This window comes from Schistocerca gregaria, chromosome 3 (assembly GCF_023897955.1).
Source record: "Schistocerca gregaria isolate iqSchGreg1 chromosome 3, iqSchGreg1.2, whole genome shotgun sequence".
Taxonomy (NCBI): domain Eukaryota; kingdom Metazoa; phylum Arthropoda; class Insecta; order Orthoptera; family Acrididae; genus Schistocerca; species Schistocerca gregaria.
Window position 1 is genome coordinate 914424569 of NC_064922.1, and position 16272 is coordinate 914440840.

At 43.5% G+C, this 16272-nt stretch overlaps 1 protein-coding gene across 1 annotated transcript; it reads left to right on the forward strand.

Moving 5' to 3' along the window:
- Nucleotides 1-327: 327 nt before the first annotated feature.
- Nucleotides 328-15595, forward strand: LOC126355447 (cuticle protein 18.7-like). The gene is made up of 4 exons (XM_050005761.1): nt 328-424; nt 9313-9561; nt 12664-12756; nt 15348-15595. The coding sequence occupies exons 1-4, from the start codon at nt 413-415 to the stop codon at nt 15501-15503; spliced, it is 510 nt and encodes a 169-aa protein (XP_049861718.1). The 5' UTR covers nt 328-412; the 3' UTR covers nt 15504-15595.
- Nucleotides 15596-16272: the final 677 nt, after the last annotated feature.

The window sequence follows — 16272 nt, forward strand, 5'->3', positions numbered from 1 at the left end:
GCTGTTCCGCTACAAGCTTTGGCGCGAGAAATCGGCGGACATCAAAGGGCACGGTGTCACAGAGCAGGGCTACGCCTGGGGTGTGGGCGTTCCTGGCCGCCGGCCGGTCGCCCTTGCAGTGTGGTCACGTGCACCGCGGCAGATGACAAAGGACACCCCCTCCCCCTGTGTGGACACCCCTCTGTCTGGACGCTTGGAGGGGCGTCGCTCGCCGCCTCTAGCCTGCGCCGCTTCCCGTACGTAGCAGCTCGTCCTCTAGGTGGGCGTGTACCTGCGGCCGCCAGCCGCGTCTAGGAAGACATTCCGGGCCCGGACTGCCTGTCTGCCAGGCCGCTATATAAAGGGCCCCGCGTCAGCTGGACTGCACAGTTCGTCAGCAGCCGAACACCAAAACACTTACATACACACCGACATGAAGCTGTTGGTAAGTACGGCGGTCGTCGGCTGACGCCGGAGAATTTTCTCACGCAACCTTTCTCACTGTGGCGTCATACCACCACACTTCAGCGACAATAGAAATTTTTAGTTAATTTTTCCCTGCTGGTGGAATTATGTAAGCTGAGAAACAATGCAGTTTCACCGCTCATAATTCTACGGATAACTAATAAGACCGCGTGGAACCTGTTTATTTTTTAATAAGCTTCGTACTTGGTGCCTCTCTGACAGTGTGCTTCAATGCCAGACAACAGATTTAAAGCTCCCACTTTTGACCTCCAGTTTTGGATAGGTTATACAGCTGTCTCTTAATGCTTACTTCCTTTCTGGCGACATTTGTTGATGTAGAAAATGTCGAGTTGCACCTTGGCACCGAGTCCACGTTAAACTGTACGTCACTCTACAGTTGGTTGGATGATTGGGTTTATGGATCGGAGTAACGCAAGGGCATACCATCTCCCTAAAAGAGCACTTTGGCGTTGAAACCAACTTTTCGGATTTAAAAAATGGTTCAAATGGTTCTGAGCGCTATGGAACTTCACATCTGAGGTCATCAGTCCCTTGGAACTTAGAACTACTTAAATCTAAGTAACAGAAGGACATCACACACAACCATGCTCGACGTAGGATTCGAACCTGCGACCGTAGCAGCAGCGCCTAGAACCGCTGGGCACCGCGACCGCCTTTCGGATTGAAGACAGAGTTTCGGATTGAAGACGGAGTTATCTTGATATGCTTTACAAGTGGTACTTTGCTTCAATTCATTTTATAGGTGCATGCTCTAGCATAGACAATACGCTGTGAGTATGCTGAATGATCATTGCCGCACGGGCCCTTGTTGTCAGTATTAAACCGTTCGTTTATATCGTTCACGACTACATAGTTTCGGTTATGGAGCCATCTCAAGTGTAGAGTACAATCTGTTAAATACACGTCCTTGGATTCTTGTCTATATCACAGAATTTTACGTTGAACGTGGCGCAAGAATGTGCGTTTAAAATGAAATATTCTACATTTGACGTTGGCTACACAAACGAAACTACGTAGTAGTGACCAGTATAGAATATGTTGGTTTAATCTTAACAGCAACTGCAGGTGCAGCAAACTGATATCCTTAAAACAAATTGTCATAGCTATGTACCCCTCTGCAACTATAACATTGTGAATAGTATATTAAACTTTGTGATAACGAAGTAAGACAGTCTGAATGTTGTCACACTTGGAGTTTCTCAATAAGCCCACTTTAACATTAGGCAAGACAATTTCGTTATGATAATAAGACTCGAGGGGAATTATTAGGAAACATAAAAATGAAAACGTGAATCAATCGTCACTATTAATTGTGGTTACATTTTACTCACAGACATACTCTTTATTGTTAGACGGTACTGACGTCAAGTACCTCACGTGATACGCAACAGTGTCCAGAGACGTTTCAATGTATGTGGAAAACTGAGCTCTCGACCGACCGTTCTGTATGTCATGTCAACAGGGAGATCTCCAGTGCAGCAAACTCGATTTTTACGAAAAGCTAAAGGAGTTCAAGGCACCTGTGACAACATTATAATGGCACGAAAAGAAGATCCACCGATATCACAGTCTGAAATCTTTGCTAGTTTCATAACAGAGACGAACACGTTTTCGTTAACCTTTCTCTACATGAGGAAATGAACTTATCAGCACATTATTTATATGAAATGACTGACCCTAACGTTTCGGCGAATACTATTACAGTTTAGTATGAAATTTTGCATCAGTTTCTGGTGATTTTTAACTTGTCGCAGGTTTAATAGAAGCGAGTCAGATACCTATAAACAGAACATCGGATTTTTCCGGTGATACTATGAGCTATCAGAAAATTTCTTTTGCTGCTCTTATTTTTGCCATACAACACTGTACGTATGTTAACATGTATTTATCCTGCCCAGTAATTGTCGATTCTTCACTATATTCTAACCTGCTTATTTTTAGTGCTCGCCGTTACATCATCTATCTGTTGCTTTGAAGTTCGTTCTCTGTGAACTCCCAATTAGTCCCAGATCTAGCAACTCTGTTATTGTTTCTCCAATAGCCATTACTACAGCACATCCCAAGCATGCTATTCACCTGCTCTGTATGAAAAACGTGACTCCAGTTACTAAGATATGACATGGTAGACGGTAGCATTTGTTCTAATTCCCCATGAGCCGTTTCTCTAAATGGTTACACATATTTTCGCTGGTGTCTGGTCTCATGCGTGGTTCGTCATTATTGGTTATCACCTATGCCTCACATACATTTGTGGGAAAACCGCTCTCAGAACATTAGAACATTATGTACTGTCATTTTATTGGACTGTTTTAACTACTTTTTTCAAATAATTGACTCCAGTTGTTACTTACGAAATTTCAAGATGCTACACTTAAGTGGTAGCACACTTTTCGACCTTTTCAGAGGTCGATGTATATCAGTATTACAGTTTCGGCTAGTGCATGTCACTTTCAACTATCGCTAGGCCTCTAGATCATATTCTTTGTTATTGAACTTGGTCATATGGTCTCAGCCAAAAAGCTCTGGGCAACTAAATATTTCACCAACAATATCCTCATTTTAGTTCCTGGGTAATTAAATGAATTACAGCATTCAAATGCTAAATTAACAGTTGAAGTTTGTTAAGAGTGATGTAGTTATAGCTACTGGATGGTTTCCCAAAATTTTTAACTCTATTCCTTTTCTAGCAACAGTTTCTAGGGTTTCTTGTTACCTCAATAGTGTGTCCGCGAACTCACCGAGGAAAGAACTCTAGAAAAATTCATTGCATAGACAATCCCCGAAACCTTCATTAGTGTATCAATTTTATACGAGGATAATTTTGAGTTCATTTTCTCAAAAACTGTAATTTGTAGGTCCTTCGACGCATTCTCGAGTAGTTACATTTTCCTGTCGATCCATCAAATACAGCGCAGCGGTGGCAGTTTCTGGTTCTTTCATGAGCTGCAATTTCCGCTCGTTTCTCACAAGGCATGAATGGAGGCTGGAGCACTTGATTTTCTTGTGGTTCTGGTAATTTCTACAAATATTTGCCATTACTGAGCTTAACGGCGAAATTAAGCGAGCTCAATGGCCCAGAAATAGCGTTCTCGGTTTCTTTAGGGTAGACATAACGTCGCACTGGCCGCTGACGGCAGCAAAAAGCACGGTCACTCATGCGGTTTATGGCGAGGCAGCAGTTCCGCGGTAACCTTTAGAGAAACGGTTCCGCTTCGGTAGCCACTCCCAGTGCAGAATGCGGTAATCGACAAGAACAATGCAGTAGCCGGTGCCGTGCCAACCGGACAGCCTCGTTCTCGGCTCACCGAAACCGAACGGTTAGCTGACGCAGGTGTCTCCCCCGTTGGGTGGAAGAGGCGCCCCTCAAGGCGTTTCCTGCTGGAGCCCAAAGCCAAGAAACTGCATCATAGCGTAACAGCGACTGGGCGGTAATGGCTTGTTTGCCCTTGACGTGACGTCACAACTCTGTGCTGCCATGTTAGCTCCGTGCGAGTATCGGCGAACCGGTTCCTGTTATGTGTGTGCTATGTAGATATTCCCAATGCATTTCAATTTCATTTGCATCTCCTTTGCTGCTTCGTTTCCTAGATACAGATCTGTCAGATAACATTGGTTAACTGCTGCGTACATCATATAAGTGTGTGGATTAGGAGGAAGATTCTGCTCGATAGAAAATAACGGGCTTCAGAGATCATAGTACTGATTATGTCTAAGATTAAACAAAGACTGTGTCAGTTTGATACCTTCTGAGGCAACAGTACCCAATAAACACACTTTGGCTGTGACATTTTTGTGATGGATTACTTCTCTAAAGTCTTCTTGTTTAATTTTTTTGTGACACTGGTCCTGATTCGTAAATCAGTGTGCTACATTCCAAATATTACTAGACATTACTATAGAACTTGTAAAAGCCAAAGATCTGCTTGAAGAGCGTTTGGGAGGGTCTCATCTGGTAACAAAGGAATCGTCAGGAGTGCATGGGGCTTATGTGGTTGTTCTTGATATACTTAAGCGGTCTCATGGACAGGGTGAACAGCAATCTGTGACCCCTGGCTGATGACACTGTAGTCCACAAAACAATGTCGTCTTTAACTGTAGAAGGATACAAAATGATTTTGATAAAATGTGAATTTTCTGTGACACATGCGGCTTGCTCTTACTTTGGAAAAACCTAAGTTAAGAAACATAAAAAAAAAACAATCCTATATTTCAAGTAATGATTACTGGTGTGGCGATAGATACACTGATTAAATATCTAGGGGTGAAACTGCTAAGTGATATGAAACAAGATCGGCTGCGGGGGGAAGGGGGGGGACGAATGGTCGACTCTGGATTACTATGAAAATTCTACAAAAGTGTGGCTCACCTACATAGGAGATTGCGCACAAGACACTTACTTGTGCGAACCATTCTTGAGTAGTGCTCGAGTGTTTGGAATCCACATCAGATCGGGTTAAAGGAAGACAGCTAGGAAATTCTGAGGCACTGCTAGACATGTTCTAGCTTCTATGAACACGGGAGTCCTACGGAAATGCTACAAATACGAATCCCTGGACGGAAGTTTTGCGAAACTCTATTGAAAAATTTTAAGAGAATCGGTATCACTGTAGAAAAATTTTATTGTTGCCAATGTACATCTCGCGTCAGGAACGCACGGAAACACGTAGAAAGTCGTTTCCCTCTGCGAGTGGAAAAAGTAAGGGTAGCCTCCGTCAAGCACCGTATGAGAGGCGGCAGAGCGTAGGCAATCAGATACGTGCAAATGTAATGCGTGTTGCCTATAGCCCAATCATCTACTCAGAGTGAAAGGGGTTGGACCGAGCAAAATTAAGATTTCCTGATTTGCTTATAAAATATCTGTTTCCGCTTAGATACATTCATTCTTATGGATTCCCTGTTGGAAATCAATTTACTTGGGCAGGTAGTATGCAGCAAAACCAGTTAGCAGATCCCGCTAGTTCGGTGACATCTTGTCGTTTCAGGGCAGGCGAGTCGTTAGGATACGACATCGCTGCTCGCTGCACGCCGGCTTGGCCCTTCGATAATGTCTCACTGTTCGGTACGATCCACGCCAGGGGATGACACCAAGTCGGTGGTTTGTCTCTTTTGCCGCGACCATCGGCTATCTCCTCTATCTCCTGAAACATGGACCGTGATTGACTGCTTCAAGGGCACTACAGCAGTGCCATGTTTGACTGCTACTAGTTGCGAGGTATTCTCACACAGTGTACATATATTTCTACAGCTCAGTCGACATCCGTACTGCGCAAAGCAATGCGAAGTGCACGGCAGAGGATACTTTTAACTGTTCTTGTGTTATGGAATGGAGTGTGAAAAAAAAAAAAAAACACTTCTCAAATGCCTACGTGCAGGAGTAATTAGATTCCTCTTGTCTTTGCGATCTCAAGAGCTGTAGTATTTTCATAGATTCCGCGCTTAATACTGGCATTGTAAACTTGCTAAGTAGTCTGTTAATCATAGAGAGTTTTTGTTGAACTTCCCAGTATCTTCCCAATGAAACCATTATGATGCGAGAACTGTAAGTAATGAAGTTTAAATAGGAACACATTTGAGTCTTTTTTGGACATGAAGCTGTCTGGGACCAGAGGCATACACGATGCTTCACGATGAATAACATTAGGTGTGAAACTTCCTGGCAGGTTAAAACTGTGTGCTGGACCGAGACTCGAACTCGGGACCTTTGCCTTTCGGGGGCAAGTGCTCTACCAACTGAGCAAACGAAGCACGACTCACGCCCCGTCCTGACAGCTTTACTTCTGCCGGTCCCTCGTCTCCTATCTTCTAAACTTTACAGAAGATCTCCTGCGAAACTTGCTGAACTAGCACTGCTGGAAGAAAGGATATTGCGGAGACATGGCTTAGCCACAGCCTGCGGGATGTTTCCAGAAACATTAGGTGTAATAATCTTTGCTAATTAATTTCTCTGCTTCACCTAAATTATAGTTTGTTTCCTTTCGTTAGAGTACCAAACGAGAATCAATAAGTGTACAACTGACGAAATATTAACTCAGAGTGAGTAATCCTATGACTCGCTACTGAACAGAACTTATGCTAAAATTTATATCGAATCTTCAGGACTTCTGGTTCAATAATATTTAAAATAAACTGTAAATTTGTTGGGACATTCATAACTATCTTTGCACATTACAAGTAATTACATAGAGATGTGAACAGCCACATGGTAAAGGTGTCTGGCTGGAAAGGGAGACACTGTGAGACCAGCGAGCAGCGATATGTCAGCGGCGAGGCTGCAGCGTAAAAGCAACAAGATTGCGTGCAGGTAGATATGATGTGATACGCCAGCAGCAAGAAGTGAGGTTTCAGTGGCGTGGCTGAAGCACAAACGTAGGATACATGAAATGTATGCGAACACGAACAACCACCAGCTGTGTAAGAGAATGACGACAGTGAAAATTTATGCTGGACCAGGAGTCGACGTGAGTGGTCGGCTATACGGCTTTGGCACTCTGTGCATGAAACCGTGCCTGTTTTGTAAAGAAATACGATGCAATGTTTCCTCAGACATGCATATATGTATTATTCTTCTTAAAAACACAGGCACTGCAATACAATAGTCATCCACCATGTTTTGGCTCGAACTTCCGTATGTCATAGATCCTGCATCACAACCTGTACTCATACACACGTTATGTGATTCCTATACAGGGAACCACATTTTAATTCAAGTCGCAGTCTGGTGTTGGTGGATGACTATTGTATTGCAGTGCCTGTGTTTTTAAGAAGAATGATACATATATGCATGTCTGAGGAAACATTGCATCGTATTTTTTTACAAAACAGGCACTGCTATATCGTACTTCCGCCGATACCAAGCAGCGAATTTCAATTAAAATTTCCACCCCTATACGAGAACCAAATACGCTGTGTACAACTACAGGCTGTGACGCACGAACGACTACACATTGCCGGCCGCTGTGGCCGAGCGGTTCTAGACGCTTCAGTCCGGAACCACGTTGCTGCTACGGTTGCAGGTTCGAATTCTGCCTCGGGCGTGGATGTGTATGATGTCCTTAGGTTAGTTAGGTTTACATAGTTCTAAGTCTAGGGGACTGAGGACTTCAGATGTTAAGTCCCATAGTGCTCAGAGCCATTTGAACCATTTTTGACGTCACATAAAAGATTGAGTCTGGTCGTGAGCCGTGCACGGATAGCCAAAGCAGTTGCGAATACATTTAATGTACACTACTGGCCATTAAAATTGCTACGCCACGAAGAAATGCAGATAATAAACGGGTATTCATTGCGCAAATGTATTATACTATAACTGACATGTGATTACATTTTCACGCAATTTGGGTGCATACATCCTGAGAAATCAGCACCCAGATCAACCACCTCTAGCCATAATAACGGATTTGATACCCGTGGGCATTGAGTCAAACAGAGCTTGGATGGCGTGTATAGGTACAGCTGCCCATGCAGCTTCAACACGATACCACAGTTCATCAAGACTAGTGACTGGCGTAATGTGACGAGCCAGTTGCTCGTCCACAATTGACCAGACGTTTTAAATTGGTGAGAGACCTGGAGAATGTGCTGGCCAGGGCAGCAGTCGAACATTTTCTGTATGCAGAAAGGTCCGTTCAGGACCTGCAACATGCGGTCGTGCATTATCCTGCTGAAATGTAGGCTATCGCAGGTATCGAGTGAAGGGTAGAGCCACGGGTCGTAGCACATCTGAAATGTAACGATCACTGTTCAAAGTACTGTCAATGCGAACAAGCGGTGACAGAGACGTGTAAACAATGGCACCCCATACCATGACGTCGAGTGATACGCCAGTATGGCGATGACGAATACACCCTTCCAATGTGAATTCACCGCGATGTCGCCAAACACGGATGTGACCATCATGATGCTGTAAACAGAACCTGGATTCATCCGAAAAAGTGATATTTTGCCATTCGTGCACCCAGGTTGTTTAGTACACCATCGCAGGCCTTCGTGTCTGTAATGCACCGTCAAGGGTAACCGGAGCCATGGTTCCATGCTGCTGCAAACGTCGTCGAACTGTTCGTGCAGATGGTTGTTGTCTTTGCAAATGTCCCCATCTGTTGACTCAGGGATCGAGACGTGGCTGCACGATCCGTTACAGCCATGCGGATAAGATGGCTGTCATCTCGACTGCTAGTGATACGAGGCCGTTGGGATTCAGCACGGCGTTCCGTGTTACCCTACTGAACCCACCGGTTCCATATTCTGCTAACAGTCATTGGTTCTCGACTAACGCGATCAGCAATGTCGCGATACGATAAACCGCAATCGCGATAGGCTACAATCCGACGTTTATCAAAGTCGCAAACGTGATGGTACGTATTTCTCCTCCTTACACGAGACATGACAACAACGTTTCACTAGGCAGCGCCGGTCAACTGCTGTTAGTGTATGAGAAATTAGTTGGAAACCTTCCTCATGTCAACACGTTGTAGGTGTCGCCACAGGCGCCAAACTTGTGTGAGTGCTCTGAAAATGTAATCATTTGCATTTCAGAGCAACTCCTTCCCGTCGATTAAATTTCGTGTCTGTAGCACGTCGTCCTGGTGGTGTAGCAATTGTAATGGCCAGTAGCGTATTTCATAACAGCTATAGTAGCCGCGATGCCTGTTCCTTCAGAAATGCACTCATGTCTGAAGGATAATTTCACCGTTCTTCTTAACAAAACAGGCATTGTCGTATATAAGTTCAGGATGGCTCGTGTGGCCGGGAAGCATGAGCGATCATTTTGACTCAACAGAAGTTGTTCCTCATGACGAGATGTACCACCGCTCGTCTGTGGACAGTGTCTGAGACGGCTGCCTGCTGCAGGTGGTGTTGGTGAGCGCGGTGTGCGCCGTGAGCGCGCGGCCCGGATACCTGGCGGGCGCCGGCCTGCTGGGTCTGGGGCTGCCCGTGCCGGCGGCCAACGTCGTGCTGGGCGCCGGCGGCGTGCCGCTGGACACCCCCGAGGTGGTGGCGGCCAGGATCACGCACGCCGCGCAGGTGGCCGGCGCGCAGGCCGGCATCCCGCCCGCAGCCGTCATCCCGGGGGACACGCCCGCCGTCGCCGCAGCCAGGGTGAGTTGCTCCCCACGTGCCCTTAGCGCTAGGAATCGTTAGCGTCAGGATTTCACCCGGAACAAGTCCCTACCACTCACCCCCCTCCATGCCTACCCATAGTGTGAGGCCCTGCCCTGAACAGACGCCAGTTCCGCAAACTGGAAGCGACATCGAACTTGTTATCGTCACAGTCCAACACATGTTACACTGTGACGAAGTTCTGTACTGATAAGAAATATTTCTTCTGGATAGTAATATAATATGTATGTACATTATTAAAGAAATAAAAATATTTATAGAGAATTGAGAGTATCTCCAACAATAGAAAACAAAACAAAATAACTTCATGTTATTTAAGGACAACAACGACAAATTTACATTAACTAATTCACTTATTATGATATGTTTATTTGAGGGAAACAGCAGAGCAAACATACAGTGGGAAAACAATGGTCTTGAATCTGCCATGTCGGTAGTAAAGCCACGGATGCAGACGACTAACTCTGATGTCTAAAATCAACGTGACGCAGAAATAAGTGAAAGTCGTTTTGTTTTTGTAGGCCCTCACAGTAGCTCACGAAAAGTAAAGAATGAAATAATGCCATTAAGCAGAAACGCCTAATGAAAGCAGTAAGATATCTGCTTATATGACGTATTTTGGGCGCTGATGACCACGCTGTTTAGCGCCCGTAAACCTCAAACACACACACACATGACGTATTTCGCTAGTATTTGCAAGGGTAATGGGTGAATTTTAACTTGTAAATTTTTCCAGTGCTATACGAGGTTATAAAGAATTGTAGCTGCTTCTGTGTAATTAGTGTCCTATATGCTGTTGCAAACGTCCCAGGAAAATATTCTGTCGATATTCTTTGTCCCTCTGGCGTGCCACAGGGGAGTGTTATGGGACCATTGCTTTTCACAATATATGTAAATGACCTAGTAGACAGTGTCGGAAGTTCCATGCGGCTTTTCGCGGATGATGCTGTAGTATACAGAGAAGTTGCAGCATTAGAAAATTGTAGCGAAATGCAGGAATATCTGCAGCAGATAGGCACTTGGTGCAGGGAGTGGCAACTGATCCTTAACATAGACAAATGTAATGTATTGCGAATACATAGATAGAAGGGTACTTTATTGTATGATTATATGATAGCAGAACAAACACTGGTAGCAGTTACTTCTGTAAAATATCTGGGAGTATGCGTGCGGAACGATTTGAAGTGGAATGATCATATAAAATTAATTGTTGGTAAGGCGGGTACCAGGTTGAGATTCATCGGGAGTGTCCTTAGAAAATGTAGTCCATCAACAAAGGAGGTGGCTTACAAAACACTCGTTCGACCTATACTTGAGTATTGCTCATCAGTGTGATTTTGCCTTTCATGATGCATGGCTACAACAACGTAGCAGTTACGATATGCGCCTATTAAATTGTGCATTTATTTGATTTGCTACAAGTTTGTTGGTATATTTCAAATGCAAATGTGTTTGAAAATTTTTGACTTATCTCACACCCATCAAGACCATTTCAATTGGGATCTATAACAGGTAAATTAATATAACTCTTTTTTTTTTGGAAACATATATTGCGCGTTCTTGTTTTGTAATATGTTCTACATCGTTGAGGGTCTACAGAGCTAGGGAATAAAACTACATCTAATGTGAACTTAAGGCTCCGTTAATTTACGGGGTGCTTGCAATAAATTCATCAAGTGTCATAAGACTATATTTTCTACATGAGTGAATATGGAAACTTGGAATGAATTTTAAAATGTATTTGTTTTAAAAAGAACGATCAAATGGAAAAATGTGTATCTTTTTCATGTGTGCACATATAACCTCCACGTACTTGTTACTATTACTTTTAGGGTGAAAGTTTTCATTTGGCTTTCACAACTATTGTATGTGCCCTCCACCAGAGGCAAGACAGGCATTCTTCTTGTCAACGTTTTCCACACGTTCCTCTTGTCGCCGATTCTCCTGAGAATGTCCTCAGTGCACGAAGAAATCGATATCTTTGTGCAGCACCACATCTCAAAAATCAATGTCAATAGGAGTCCTTAGCCTCGCTGTGAACAGAAAAAACAGAGTTAAAAGTTGTTGCTACACGAAAATAAGTAATTAATGCCCTATTCTTATCGAACTACTTTCAGAAAGATATCTACATTCGACCACTCGGCTGTCTTAAATGCCCCTCTTCTGAGCTCCAGCTCTTACTGCCTTGAGGCTGGAACTGTCAGGATTTCAGTGAAACTGTTAATTTCCTGGAACTGTCAGGATTTCGATGAAACTGTAAATTTTCTTTTCATTTGTTTTCAAATCCGTTTCCAAATAGACAAGGAGACATTTCTCAATTGCTTTAGTCATCCGTTAACCATTTAAATTTCTGTGTAGTGTACTAATATATCAGCCAATATACTCCATTTTGATCTTACTTGATGCAAGTTTTAACTTTTTACTCACACTTGTTCCTTTGATCTCATCTACACATTGTTAAAGTTCTCGTTCTGGTGAAATAAAACGCAAGTGTGAAGTGCCCCGATCCGTAGATGCTTCAGATGGGATTCGTTATGCATACGGGTTCTGTACTTTAAAAACATCCTCCAAAGCTACAGACATTGATTTTGATCGAATGAAACCATTTTGTCCATTTTCATCTTCAGGGTACAGTTTTTTTTTTTTGTTTTCTTGTGGTTTGTCGATTGGCATATGTACTATGCAAGCATGTCCATATCGCAAGGTTAGTACTTCTGAAAAAATGTTGAAGATCACATGGAGTACATAATAGCTGGTAAGAAGTTGGTAAACACCTCGTGGTAATTGGGAGAAGATGCAGTCATTTTAAGTTACTGACGAAAAGATAAAGAAGCATAAAAATACAGAAATTTGTTCTGAAGTGAAACTGTTGCATGATCTTCTGATTATACGATGTCTCAAATACTGCATAAACTAAACAATTTGTGAATATGGAACTATCAGTTTGCAGAAGATCAATGGGACGGCTCAGGAGCCACGTTATTGAATCTACTGAAACTCTAGTCTTACTGTAAATGTTAAAAAAACACTATTTACCGAGAAAAAAAATTAATAGTCTTATTATTCCTTTTGTTGTTGCAGGCTACCCATCTGGCTCAGGTAGCTGGCGAGCAGATAGGAATCCCTTCCTCCCTCGTGATCCCTGGGGACACTCCCGCCGTTGCTGCCGCTAAGGTACGTAGTGCCTCCCTTGCATTTACAGACATCCAAACACAACAGCTCTGCACGCTCATCCACTCATCTTCAGCCGATGTATTTGGTGTTACGTAATGCTATATTTGGCATATGCTGAAAGTTTGCCTACTGTATAGATGTTAAATTAAGATTAAAGTATTTAATTGTCTTAAGTAATATCTCTTTGATATTCAAGATATTAGAATGGAACAGTTACTTTAGTAAACAATTACACACGAGATACATCTTGATGTGTTGAGAATTGGCCATTGTAGTTTTATACGAGTGTTGTAAGCATATTAGCAAAGGTACTAATGTTTGGATGATAATGAGTGATTCCCTCACGAACTTTCGCACAGGTAATAATAAATTTGAGACTGTCAGTTCAAACAGGGTTTCCCAAAAAATCGGTCATTAATTTGTTATTACGACTTACCACTCTCAAAAATGGTACTCACTCTCCCGGGTGTTGCAGTAGATATTTTTGCATCTGCTTTTCACCTTCACCATATGTCCATTGTTGCCGAAAGACCCGGAGACGATAACCGAACTGCTCATCCACGAACAAACTGTAATAAGATCCGGCAACTGAATGACTCGTTCCTAAGTTTTCCAGTCACATTGTAATAATGGACGGAGTGGGGAGGGCCTTGATAGGAAGTTACAATATGAATATCGCGAATGTTAATGTAGTGTAGCCGAATTAAATGTTGATGGGTTCTGCCATTTGGGCAAAAAACTAGCTGAAGATGACCAAAGCAAAGAGGATGTGAATCGCAGACAGGCAATAGGAAGCAAGGCATTTTTAGAAAAGAGAAATTTATTAACATCTGATTTAAATTCAATTGCGGGCCCTTCCTAAAGATATTTGGGAATATCTGCACAGAAGTGAAACATGGGTGATAATCAGTTCAGACAGGAAGGGAGTAGAAGTTCTTCAAATGTCCTGCTACAGGAGAATGATGAAGATCAGATGGAAACATCGGATACGTCCTGAAGAAGTCGTCAAGAACATCTACATTTCCTACAGTTTGCAGCCCCTGGCTGGGCCTGTTTGGCACATAAGCCTTTCCATCTTTTCGTGCCTCCCATCACAATCTCTTGTATACTCGGTTCGGGTCTTCTTTCTTCTCCACATGTTCCATTCACTACAGCAATCCATCTGTGTCTCCGTCTTCCTCTAGCTCCCTTATTTCCTATTGCCATTTCATGAGCCTGTATTGGTATCCTGCGAACTACTTTTCTTTTAACATGACCATACTATCATGATCTTATCTCTCCTATGGTCTACTGCATGGGCTTCTCTTCACTGCTTCTCTCACCGCCTCATTCCTTGTTCTATCCATTCTAGCTGGGCCTATCTTGCTTCTTCCAAATTTGAGCTGTTCCCGGCGGCCACTGTAGCCGAACGGTTCTAGGCGCTTTATTGCGGAACCGCGCTGCTGCTACGGTCACAGGTTCGAATCCTGCCTCGGGCATAGATGTGTGTGATGTCCTTAGGTTAGTTAGGTTTAAGTAGTTCTACGTCTAGGTGACTGATGACCTCAGATGTTAAGTCCTATAGTGCTCAGAGCCATTGGAACCATTTTCAGCGGTTCCCAGTGATTTTCATGAAATGATTGGAATTGGGGTCAAGAGAACTCGAATAGACGTGTGTGTGTGTGTGTGTGTGTGTGTGTGTGTGTGTGTGTGTGTACTTTGGTATCCCTCTACAGTTTTAGGCCCCCCCCTCTCTCTCTATGACACACACACACACATATATATATATATATATATATATATATATATATATATATATATATAGTCCTCTCTCCCAAATCTATCAACTCAAGGGAATTTCATTGTGTTCATTGTGTTCATGTTCTCTCTAGTGATAGTTTGCTTTCCTCTCTCTCTCTCTCTCTCTCTCTCTCTCTTTCTCTCTCTCTCTCTCTTTTTAAAAAAAAAAATGCTCAATGTCAATATAGAGGCATCCACACCCTCCCACAAAAACACACACACACACACACAATGGCTCTGAGCACTAGGGGACTTAACATCTATGGTCATCAGTCGCCTAGAACTTAGAACTACTTAAACCTAACTAACCTAAGGACGTCACACAACACCCAGACATCACTAGGCAGAGAAAATCACTGACCCCGCCGGAATAGAACGCGGGAACCCGGGCGCGGGAAGCGAGAATGCTATCGCACGACCACGAGCTGCATATATATATATATATATATATATATATATATATATATATATATATATATATATATAGTGTGTATGTGTGTGTGTGCGCCTGATGGGGAAATAACGGAATGCATGTGTGTGTGTGTGTGTGATAGAGAGAGAGAGAGGTGGGAGCTTAAACCTGAAGGGGAAAACCAAGATTTCAGTAGGTAGGTTCAAATGAATGTAGGTTGCAGTAGCTATGGGGGTATAGACGTTAGCACACACAGGATGGACTAGCATGAAGAGCTATATCAAAACGTTATTTGGACAGAAGGTCACAGCGACATGAAATATTAAGTGATGTGAGCACTCTCTAGTAGAATCCAGCCCATTTAATAACGTTGCTGAATGGAGTGCTAAATCGCCGGCAGGTGTCCCACGCGGCGGCGGTGGCCACGACGGCGGTGCGCGACGCGACGGCGGCGGCGCTGGGCGGCGCCCACCTGCTGGGAGTGGGCGTTCCCGCAGTCGCCGCGGCGCCCGGCGTCCTGGCGCACCTGCACGCCAAGGCCGCGCTGCTGGGCTGACGGGAGCATCACCTGCCGCCTTCTGTACAAACTGTCTAACTTATGTAACGCTGCAATTTTACAATAAATGACTACACTCAGCAAGTACAAAACAGGTGTTTTATTTACCAATAGCTTAGTTCCTGGCGTTGCCCGTTGATGTATTTTTTCCAATCTTCTATTAGTCCACCTCTTGCTTCCCCCTCTCTCCGTCCATCTTCTCTATCAACCCCTCTCTCTCACCACCGCCTCCATCCTATCTCCCTCTTCTCCTGCCTCTCTCTCTCTCCACATCTCCTGCCCACTCTCCTGCTCATCTCCTCCGCTTTCCTTTCTCTGTCCATATCCTCCTCTCCCTTCTCTCTGTTCATCTCCTTCTCTTCCTTTCCCTGTCCATTTCCGCCTCTCTCTCTCTGCCTGTTCATCTTCTCTTCCTCCTTCTTTATTATCACACTCATCCCAACAGAGGGTTGTTGATTCTTACTCCTACAGTATTTCTTTCCGGATTGTAACTAATAAGTGTACCAAATTTGTTTGAAATCATTAAGTGGTTTAGGCCAAGCTTCTTACCAGTGGCTTAGACCATGTACACACATGTCAAAAATATTTCACATATATTTAATGTATTTGGAGTAGGTATTAATGTCCATGGAGCAGAAATAAAAACTTTGAGATTCGCCGATGACATTGTAATTCTGTCAGAGACAGCAAAGGACTTGGAAGGGCAGTTGAACGGAATGGACAGTATCTTCAAAGGAGGAAATAAGATGAACATCAACAAAAGCAAAAC